Source organism: Eptatretus burgeri, chromosome 9 (genome assembly GCF_056783735.1).
Source record: "Eptatretus burgeri isolate ZD-2024b chromosome 9, Ebu_testis_v1, whole genome shotgun sequence".
Taxonomy (NCBI): Eukaryota; Metazoa; Chordata; class Myxini; order Myxiniformes; family Myxinidae; genus Eptatretus; species Eptatretus burgeri.
Window position 1 is genome coordinate 22,999,476 of NC_140969.1, and position 12,057 is coordinate 23,011,532.

Here is a 12,057-nt window from a genome sequence, read left to right on the forward strand (position 1 = left end):
AACAAAAAAAACAATTATATTTTTGGTGAAAAACGGCATTAGTGCTTTTTTTTCCACTTAAAAACGCCAAAAATCGTTTTTAATTCAGTTATCTAAAATTACAGCTACATGTGCACGTGAGTTATTCAAATATAGCCCACCTCTTGGTGGACGTGGCCAAATATTATATGAAGACATATGGAATGGGGTAATATTGTTATTAGAGGTGATGTGGGCTGAAAATTACGCCTGGTGTTGGCTTAACGGTTAGGGTGGTGGGCTTGGGATCCTAGGATCCTGAGTTCAAATCCCGCTCGGCTGTTGAATTAATACCAGGTGGGGTTAACTCGACCTGTCACCCTTCCGAGGTCGGCAAGATGAGTGCCAGCTTGCTGGTATACTGTGTCGGAGTGGCGACCCCTCCAGGATTGTGCCCAGTTGCCAAGGAGACTGCTTAGGCAGCACCAACGCTCTGCACAGAGTCTGGTCCCAATGGATGGATGAATGGGCTGAAAATTGAGAAATTTGCTGCCACGACTGGTACAGCGCTTGACCTTGAATCATGTAACACGTATATTATTATCATCATCATAAATCGTGTTTTATGCATGTGGAAAGTTTGTGTACGGACTCATTTGTTCATTCAAATCGATCGTTGTCATGGGAACGTTGTTATTGTGGATAAAATTGACACAATGTTTCCTCTACGTCCATTTTATCAGAAACTGTACCATTCTCGTTAAATCTTTCAAAAGTAACTCCTTATGAAAACCAGGCACATATAACTTAATTGTATGATGAAACTAGCTCGTTACCTCCGCCACCGAAGGTGAAGGAGGTTATGTTTTCACCGCTTTCTGTCTGTGTGCAGGATATCTCAAAAAGTTGTCGACGGATTTGGATTAATTTTTGTTGACAAGTTGGGTGTGTGACAAGGTTGAACTGATTCGATTTTGGTGAAGATCCGGATCCGGATCTGATAATTTTTTAAGTGATTCTTCAGCATTGAGAGATGGCGCTAAACTAATATACAACACGATATCTCAAAATGTTGTGTGTGGATTCGGACGAAACTTGGTGGACACGGGTGTGTGGCAAGGCCAAATTGTATCGATGTTGGTGAAGATCTGGATAGGAGAATTATTTATTTTTAAAGTGATTATTCACCATTGAGAGAAGGGGCCAAAAACGATATGTAGCATGATATTTCAAAAATGTATTTCACCTGATATGTTCTCGTGGATCAGGCATTGCGTGGCGGAGGTATGCGCTCTACCGAGCGACCTTCTAGTTTTAAATGTAATCGTGCCAAAACAAGTCCTCGCCTATGGCATGATTCTGTTTTAATGACTAAATTTCATTTTACAAATGCCACTTCTCAGTCCACATGAGTGGCCGTCTCATCATTTCACTGCATATCAGCCAGAAGGAATCTCAAGGCTGCAAAATATTGTCGTGTTTGTGGGGGTAGATGGAGGAATTTAATCAGAAGGATAGGGGTGTATAGAGTAGCTTGGTCCGTGGGTGTGTAGGAGACATCTCAATGTAAATTGAGTAGTGAAACTGTGAGCTGAAGTGTTACGTGTCACCACGGGGGGTGTTGTGTTATATTAGGTGGGGTTTAAGGATAATTTTTTTCCAGTAAGTTATTGCCCCCGTGACCTTGTCCTATGTTTCTTGCATTTCAAGACCAGTGATAAAAATGGATCATGTCCTTAAAGCAACAATAACCGAGCTGCACGTCCAAGCAGGCAAGAAACCCCGCCTACAGGGTTGACAACTACCAAACCACGTCCCCGGAGTGGATGATTGGTGGGCGTGACGTCAGAGTGGAGGAGAGTTAGGTGAGGATGAGAGTCTCGCATTGTGGGACAAGAGGTTCGGAGCGGGACAAAAGCAAGGAGGCAGAGATTGCAGTTTGAAGAGAAGGGCATTACGGCTGGCTTCCCCTCGACATGGTGAAGAAGACTGCACAATTCTTTTGTTCTTGCTCAGGCGAATTGGCTCGCGTGATGGAGCAAGACCTTGGCCATTGACTGTTGGCTGGATCGTGTGAGACCAGCCTCAAAGCCTCGTGTTGTGCCATCGGGGGAAGAGACGACGCCATTTTCAGAGCAGAGGCATCAGCAAGTGCGATCGACAAAATGAGTTGCACGGCGGTTCCTGAGCCCTGGTGTTGAGTGTCGCTGCCCGCATTTCCTCCTGTACGTTTTCCCACCCAGAGAGCGACTGGGCGCCATTTTGGGCGCATTTTCCCGCACAGTGACGAAGCGGTTTGGCGATCTTCAAGCTTGAGAAACTCATCCCTGGGCACACAGCTCTGTTTTTCTTTTATTATCCTGTCCCCTTGTCTGTATTAAAGTCTGTGTGGAGGTGTCTCAAAATTAGAAAGTTGCTTATGTTGTCTCTTTGTCATGGGTTTGAGTATAAACTCCTGTCCTATGCTTCCGTTTGCTACCGTCCTCGCCACCCTCCCATCCCACGCACGCCATAATCTCCCGAGAATCTCGGCTGTAAGCCTCCAAGGGAAATCGTTCGGCTATCCATCCAGGTAGTGGCAAACCCCCTGGACACGACAATTTGCTATAACCATATATAATGCTCCGAAGCCAAACCAATACATTGTCATGCACTGTAAATTCTTTGGCTTTTATTTGGCGTTCTGGCTTTCCAACGGCGAGGTCATAATGAACCAATGCATATGGCTCTCCACATTCAGTGGGGGACATCAAGATTATCCATATACCCGATGGTCGGTTGAGAATTCCATCCAACCCACATTGGTGTATTGACCTGGAACACATTTGACATCATCCACAGCGTGTCCCTGCATTTTACTTTTACCAGGCTTTTGGGAATCTCACTTGTTCTTATCTTGTACTGGAATTGGGAAATCTTGGGTTTCTTCTTGTACGACATCTTCCTTCTCAAAAGAACGTTTCCATTTTATTGTGGTTCTGCAAGGTAGACCTGAGGGTGCTGTCTGACTCGGGGTTGGAGACAATACGTTGTGGATCATTGTTCTGATTACAGATTCCTACAGCATCATGCAGGGTACTGGAGCCTGACAATGTCTCAGAGTTTTCAACCCAGGTAACATCTGTTGCCAACCCAGGTTTCTGCAGAAGCCCATCAGGTGCAACTCTTTCCTTATCAGAAATGATTGTGGCTAACTCGGTTTCCGTGGATTCAGCTATGTGGTCACTGATGGACTATCCAAAATAGCTCATTATTTCAAGGATTTTTCAACTGCCGGTCATGCTCTTAAGCCCGAGGCCAAGGCATAGATGTTTTGCTGGCTTCACAGTTCCTCTAGTTGTTACAAATATAACATCCTGGGCAGCAGACTGTACATAGTGTTGTTGTATTTTTCCTCTCATGTGGAGCACAGCCTCTGTCACCAAAGAGTCAAACGAACTGGCTTGTTGCTGCGCAGTCAATAGCTTGGTCCTTGTCCATATGACTATTGTACAAAATGTTTTCTTGCTTTTTACTGGACTTTGCAATTGCTAAATCAGGTCCAAAATGGTTTGATATCTTATCGGCGAGGGACTGGACACGATAAGCTGGAATGTCAACATCCAAATCATTCGTTATCGATTTGTAGCGTGCATGGATCGACGTCATGAATTCATCACGACTGTCTGTGATGACGCACTCTCTGACGCAATCTTTGAGGATTTCAAATGCCTTTGTGTGAGTGTCCCTGAACTCTCCATATCCTGTATTTTTAGATGTTGAACCTCGTTCCCTCTGTGCTCTGTTCAAGTATGTCTTGCGGCAAGAACGTATTCCGATTGGTACTTCACTTCCTTTGCGATGAAATCGACATTTCCAATTTTTCTGAGCCTATGGGAATCTTGAAGTACGACAGCAGCCTCCTTCACTGCCTGCTCAGCGTCTTTTGTTTCGCAACTACACGATTGTCGGGTCAGGCCAGATCAGATCTGTGACTTGCTACAGGTACCATGTAAAACCTGTATTAACCTGTTAATGGTTGAGTATTGATGACTAAACCTGTTCCTCCCCCCCCACCCCCCCAACAGGTCCTCCTGGTGAGGAGGGCATTATGGATATGGACACCCAGCAGAGCTAAAAACAAAACCTGTCAAAGGGCGGAGGAGCTCCTTGTGAGCCAAAGGCCATCCATTTCTGGTGCCAACTGCGTCTGCGGACATCCTCCTGCAGTTGGTTACCTTCTGTTTGAGGTTGTTGGCAGGATTTGCACTCCAGTCAGGTGTGTGTAGCAGGTGTGTGTGGCGGGGTGGTGCTGAGGTGCCTTCCACCAGACGACGGTCTCTTCGGGTTAACCTTAGGTGGTCCCTTCAGATGGGTGCCTGGAATGTCCTATACCCAAGAGATGGGGATGGGCCAGGCATCTTCCTGGGGGATAGCTAACCCTTACCCTGACGCTCATGGACACAGCGAAAAGGAAGGAAGGCGCACACAAACAGCAAGCACAGCCACGATGACAGCAGAAGCAACAACGACTACGTGTTGTAAAATCATTTTTTCCGCAATCATTTTTCTGTTTCGCATACTCCCGATGTGTATGTATGTGTATATATATATATGTGTGTGTGTACACGAGAAACTCAACTGTTTGTTTGATTCATCGTTTTGCTTTTGCATTTGCAAAAAACACAGGTGGTCTGAAATACCCCAGATGATCTAGTTTCCGGATAAGAACGTGAGTTTGGAGTACCCTTCCAGGGGATTGCGGTACGATAGAAATTCTCTCATTTTTGGCTCTGTCTACAGATTTTAACATGTAATTCAAAAACACCCAAACTGTAGAGTAATAGCTCTTCCATGAGCTTTGACTATGTGTACAAAAAACCCGCTTCTCTGTCTGTCTGTCTGTCTGTCTGTCCCTTTGTCACATGTGAAGATGACGTTTTGTCGTAAAACATAAAAAGTGTGTGCGTGTGTGTGTGTGTGTGTGTGTGTGTGTGTGTGTGTGTGTGTGTGTGTGTGTGTGTGTGTGTCACGAAGAAGATCATAAATTTAGTTTCGGATCACTGATGAATACAATTAGGCGACTTACAATCACTTGAGAGTGCCAATTCCAACAAATTTCCATGTGACATATCTCGTGAGATTGTGAATGGGACCCTCAGATCCCCTTAACTACAGAGCTATAAGCTTACTTCTGATCATGAGCAAGGTCATGGAATCCATCATCCTGTATGGACAAAGCTGCCCACGGCCTCAAAAGCATGAACCGAGCTAGTCAAGTGCCGTTGCAAGAGCACACGAGTGGCTGCGGTGGCAGGTGTGTCTGTAAAAGGGCTGGCTGGAGATGAATTGAACTTTGCTGGTGCAAAATGTGACAAACAAACTTTAAATGTTAATATCTCTGGAACTACTGAAGTCAGAGAGGACTGTCGTATGTTAAATTGAAGCATGGTATACACTCTACAAGGAGAATTGACCATTGTGAATCCTCCAGAAACAGGATTATCCATTATTTCTGAATGAACTTGCTCGTACAGGTAAAATACAAAACTCCAAATGTATGCCACTTTAAGCTTGGAAATGGCCCAAAACACTAAATATTTAATTTTATCGCCTCGAAGTGCTCAGATTTTGATGGTTCCTTGCAGAAAGACAAATCGGAAGACCCCGGCAAGCATCAAAAATAAATGTTGGTGCTTTTGGCCGGAATGTCTTCATCGGTTCGTTAAGCTGCCTGACTGAAGGGATTTGTTGAAATAAAGGTCAGATGGAATATCTGTTCTGATATCCTGGTTGTCTGCCTGCAGGTCCGAACAAGCCTATTTGGGTACAGGCTGAGGAACGAGAATACCTTATAAAGGTAAACAAGCAGAACTGATATACAGTGACCTTCAGTCGTGTTTATAAAGGGTACACTTAGTTTTTATTGCTGTTATCATCGTGTCTCGCCGTTGTTTTTCCTGTGTTTCTTTTCTTTTCCTTTATTTCTTTATTATTTTATTCCTTCCACGTAAAAAGGTTGAAAACACATAAATTTCAAACATCTGCCATGAAAATTAGTCCCTCGTCGATGAATGTCCCTCATAGCCGAGACCCTCATAACCAAAGTTGACTATGTTTCCATAAATGGCACTCACTTTCATACACACAACGTTCACATGCACACGGACATTTCATTCACAACTAGAACGGCACTCGGTGGAGTGCATACCTCCGCCAGGCTGAACAGCTTACGTTTTGTATTTCACTGATAGACCAGATCTGCATCCAGACGTCAACCAAAATTGAATCGACTTGCTTGGTCTTGTCACCAACCCAACTCGTACACCAAGTTTCATCATAATCTGTCTTCAACTTTTTTAAAATATCGTGATATATATATATATATATATATATATATATATATATATATATATATATATATATATATATATATATATATATATATATATATAGTTTTGGCCCAATCTCTCAATGGTGAAGAATCACTTGAAAAATTAAAAAAAAATCTCTCGTCCAGATATTCACCAAAATCGAATCAATTAGTCCTTGCAACACACCCAATCTTTCCACCAAATTACCTCCGAATCCATCGACAACTTTTTGAGATATCTTGCTCACAGACAAACAGACAGGGGAGAAAACATAACCTCAGTCCACCTTCGGTGGCGGAGGTAATGAATCCACAAATGAGCTCCAATTCTCAATTGTTAATAAATGTCTCGCATGCTGCACTGTTTTGATCGATAAAACTCTTCGCGTAGGACACCATGGGATGTTTAACGTCCATCAACCGATGCCAGCAGACGGACACCCAGTTTAACGTCCATCCGAGGTGACTGCACTGACGTTGATGAATCACCCTCTCTCTGGAGCACTGGGATGAGAATTTTTAGTTGAGTTGGGATTCGACCCCATGCTCGACAGCTTAGAGACGATTGTTTGTGTGTGTGCCTCGAGGTCATCCTGCCAGCCCTTAAGGAACACTCGGGGCATGTTATCTTGCGTCTACATCGTTGTAATGTGCTAAAAAAAAAAAAATAATAATTTTTTGCTTTTTGAAATATCACTTTATAGTTCAAGAAATATATCAAGAAAAGTATGTAAAATTTTGCTTGTAAATTTTCAAGTTCTGACCGATCAAGTACGACCCGCAATCTGATGATGTCACCTGTCGTAAGCTTTGAACCGCTGGCAGAGAAACCAGAGTTATCGAGTATGGCTTATCCTATTGTTTTTTTTTTCTTGCGATGAGTGGAGTATATACACGACGAAACCCGCGATAAGTGGGGTACCACCTTATTCATTTCAACCCAAGAGGAAAGTTATTCATGACTTTAGTGATGACTGCTCACATTCGAGCGACGAGGGCCTGGAGGCAGTTGGGAGAACTGAGATCACTGACGGGTGTACACGCGGGCAGCTGAGTCGTAGCTGCGAGCGAGGTGGAGTGTATTTGCTGGCACGAAGTTCTTACTGTGATGTCACTGAACCAATCTGATGATGAAAGTTGTGTGACAGAGGACAGAGCATTCCAGACGATTTGTCTGATTAAGGATGTTCTTGAAATTGCTCTAGTTGCTTCATTTTACACAAGACGTCTTGAAAACCCCATGTCGAACAGATGAGTCAAATGTGCACCCGCAAAATGTTTTGGAGTGTTTGACGTGAATGAAGATCGATACGGAACGATTTTCCTCGCAACTACCGAAAGGACGAGCAACCCAAAGTTGTCATTATATTGATTCACTTGGTTTAATGTCGCACGTATTTACAGAGGTGGGTTTTGAAATATAGATGATTGATTAAAGCCTTTGTGAAATGCCCGGAGTGTTCCTTTTCATATGAATCGGGCTAAAACTGTGTGGATATATACTCCCCAATAATTACACCAGCCACAACAACCTAGTGCAGCAAGTGTGTATGCGAAACTGCTAATCTATTTCGATAATGAAAGCAATCGGTTCACTCGAAGTTGAGTTTCAGATTTTGCTTGCAATGATAAAAGTTGTGCAGCATCGACAATTTGAGTTTTGTTGGTTTCAGTGCGCTTACATTGTATTGCACTTCACTTCATCCAAGCATGAGCTGTTATATGCTTGTACTGTATCCACTTACACACACACATATGCAATATTTTCCAGGAAAATTTAATTTCTTGATGACATGTGTGGGACCACCATCTGATCGACTGTTGTGTTTCATTGTTTATTGTTTCCAATTTCCTTGAATTTTGCCCTTTTTTTTTTTTTTACATTCATATAATCTCCTGCTTCTTCACCTGCCAATCTCATTCTTTAAATCAGGTTTTTTTCCCCCACATTTTCTTCACCTCCAGTTTAATTTTAATTTACTCCCACAGAGTGGAAATAAAACCGATGGGCCTTTTGAATATGGCAACTGGTACAAGATGATGAAAACGGAAAGGTGTGTAGGCTGCATCAAGACACTGTTATGTGGGAACTTCAGCTTGTTTGTAATCTGATTTGTAGAAGTTTAGATTGAGTTGTTGCTTGTAATGATTGATAAAAGTCATACAGCGGTGATTTGAGTCATATTATAAGTGACGCACTACGCGTGTGGGTGTGTGTGTGCGTGCGTGCGTGCGTGTGCGCGCGTGTATGTGTGTATGTGTGTATGTATATGTATATATATGTATATATATGTATATATATATATATATATATATATATATATATATATATATATATATATATATATATATATATATATATATATATATATATATATATATATATATATATATATATATATATATATATATATATATATATATATATATATATATATATATATATATATATATATGTATATACATATATACTACCGTTCAAAAGTTTTAGAACACCCCCATTTTTCTAGTTTTTACTGAAATTTAAGCCGTTCAAGTCCAGTGAATAACCTGAAATGGTACAAAGCTAAGTGGTAAACTGCCAGAGGTTAAGAAAAAAGAAAGTTTAGGTTACCAAAAACTGAAAAATAATGTATATTTCAGATTGTTAAAAAGGCCCTTTTCAGGGAACAAGTAATGGGTTAGCAACTGCAGCTGCTCTGCAGCAAAATAAGTAAATTAAGCCTTGAAAGTTGATGCAAACAATTGCTACAGGTGTCCAAACTTTTGTTGATTAGTTACAAACCCTCTGTCTGTATAAAAGCAGTGTTGGAACAGACTGTGTTGCTACAACCTCTGAAGCATTATTTGGACAATACTGCACTGCAGGAAGTAGTATATTGCTATCATAATGGCGAGAAAAAGACAATTAACAAAGGAAGACAGACAGACAATTATAACTCTTAAAAGTGTAGGTCTTTCCTTTGGAGAAATTGCAAAGCAAACCAAGGTGTCAGTGAGTACAGTTTCCTGCACCATCAAAAGGCACTTGGAAACTGGAAGAAATTCTGACAAGAAGAGGTCTGGTAGACCCAAAGCCACAACACAATCAGAAGACAAGTTTCTAAGAGTCAACAGCTTGCGTGATAGGCGGCTCACAGGACAGCAGCTTCAAGCACAGCTTAACACTGGTCGAAGTAAGGAAGTCTCAGCTTCAACTGTGAAGAGAAGACTTTGAGCTGCAGGTTTGACAGGTCGAGTGGCAGTAAGGCCTAAGTCACATTTGCTCTACGGCGAGGATACGGCGGCCGTACGCCTCTGAATTGACAGAAACGTGTGGCGGCCGCAGAGATTCTGAGGTGGCCTCAGGGTGGCCCGACGCCATATGTCTATATTTTACAGGCCGTAGGGGTCGCCGTGGAATTATAACGCGGAGTTATAACTTTTTTTCATTTATACGTTCGCCGTAGCAATTCGACAAGCCGAAACAAAAGAAATGGTTAAAAAAAAAAATTAACGCATTCGTTACCGTCCGTCTGGCCGCACGTTCTCCTTAGTGCCCCCTACGGTCGCCTTGCGGGCACCTTGAGACTACCTTGCGTCTGCCTTGAAAATTATATGGCCGCTGCAGGGCCCCCTTAAGGTCACCGTGCGACATCAAATCAAAGACCGTACAGCAACCCCACGTTTTCGGTCTCCACAATTTCTAAGACCTAAGGCCTAAGTCACATTTGTTCTACGGCGAGGATACAGCGGCTGTACGCCCTCTGAATTGACAAACGTGCTGCAGCCGCAGAGTTTCTGCGGTGGCCTCAGGGTGGCTTTACGCCGTATGGCTATATTTTACAGGCCGTAAGGTTGCTGTGGAATTGTAACGTGGAGTTATAACTTTTTTCATTTCTACGTTCGCTGTAGCAATTCGACAAACCGAAAAAGAAAAAAAAAAACTGTAAAAAAATTATATATTAACCCATTCGTTACTGTCCATCTGGCCGCACGTTTGCCTTAGGGCCCCCCTGCGGTCGCATTGCGGTCGCTTTGCGGGCACCTTGCGTCTGCCTTGAAAATTCTATGGCAGCCGCAGGAACACCCTAAGGTCACTGTGCGACGTCAAATCATATACCGTACGGCAACCCCACGTTTTCGGTCTCCACAATTTCTAAATACCCCGTGCGGCTCCCCGAAAAATAAAAACATATGTGACTGCTACATTGTGTGTAGCCTGGTGTGTAGCCTGGCGCAGTCGTTCGGGCAGCGGCTTAGGATCCAAAAGGTCCTGAGTTCAAGCCCCGTTGTGCTACTGAATTAATACACCAGGGGGTTGACTCAGCCTGTCATCCTTCCGAGGTCGGCGAAATGAGTACCAGTATACTGGGCCGGTGTATACCCCGGTTAAAATAGGTGTACCATATCCCTGTGTCGTAAGAGGCGACCAGGGTTGCGTCAGGAAGGGCATCCGGCGTAAAACATGTGCCAAATCACTATGCGGATCAGACTGATGATCCGCTGTGGTGACCCCTAAAGGGAGCAGCCGAAAGAAGAAGAAGAAGAAGTGACTGCTACATTGTGTGACCGTGGAAATTCTGCGGCCGCCGTATAATTGCTAATGGCCGTAGATTTTGGAGACCCCACTGCCGCCATGGCAAATGTGACCGAGGCCTAAGAAAGCCATTGCTAAGATTGCAAAATAAGAAAAAGAGGCTTGCCTGGGCCATGAAGCACCACCAGTGGACTACTGAAACCTGGAAGAAGGTCTTATGGACTGAGCAATCAAAATTTGAAATTTTGGGTTCATCACGCAGGGTTTTTATACGCTGTCAAGTAGAGGAAAGGATGGTTCCTCAGTGTGTGACACCAACTGTCAAACTTGGAGGAGGAAACGTGATGATCTGGGGCTCTTTTGCTGGATCCAGAGTCGGCAACTTGCACAGAGTGACTGGCACCCTGAACCAAAAGGGCTACCACAGCATTTTGCAGCACAATGCAATCCCCTCTGGTCGATCCCCTGACCAAGTTGGTCAGGGGTTCATCCTACAGCAAGATCAGACCCAAAACATACCTCCAGGCTATGTCAGAACTACCTGAGAAGAAAAGAACAAGACTGTTGGCTTCAAATCATGGAATGGCCAGCACAGTCTCCAGACTTAAACCCCATCGAGCTGGTTTGGGATGAACTGGACATAGGGGTGAAAGCAAAACAACCTACAAGTGCAACACATTTGTGGGAACTTCTACAACAGTGTTGGGAAGAACTTTTCGAACAATATTTGATTTCCATTGGAGAAAGAATCCCGCGAGTATGTTCGTCTGTTATATCTGCAAATGGTGGCAACTTTGAGTCAAAAATTTAGATTAAATTTTGTTCAACAAAACGATTCCATGATTTTTTTTTTATCTGTAATTGTTTATTTGTTCTATGCCTTAATTTTAGAGTACATTGAAAAATGCTTACATTTCTGCTTACATTTCAGAAAAACTGGAAAAATGTTGATGTTCTCAAACTTTTGACTGGTAGTGTATGTGTGTGTATATATATATATATATATATATATATATATATATATATATATATATATATATATATATATATATATATATATATATATATATATATATATATATATATATATATATATATATATATATATATATATATATATATATATATATATATATATATATATATATATATATATATATATATATATATATATATATATTGTTGTAGAATTCCTGCCCGTCGGCGTGCGAACGACCGCTTCTAACGA

General features: G+C 42.4%; 1 protein-coding gene across 7 annotated transcripts in view; it reads left to right on the forward strand.

The window, feature by feature from the left end:
- LOC147019713 (kinesin light chain 1-like) overlaps window positions 1–12,057 on the forward strand; it is a 66,002-nt gene that overhangs the window by 20,810 nt on the left and 33,135 nt on the right. For all 7 annotated transcript variants that reach the window (XM_085894365.1, XM_085894369.1, XM_085894368.1 and 4 more), the window contains exons 10-11: window positions 5,745–5,797; window positions 8,300–8,364. In XM_085894365.1, the coding sequence (XP_085750491.1) occupies window positions 5,745–5,797; window positions 8,300–8,364 (118 nt within the window). The remainder of the gene's footprint in view (window positions 1–5,744; window positions 5,798–8,299; window positions 8,365–12,057) is intronic.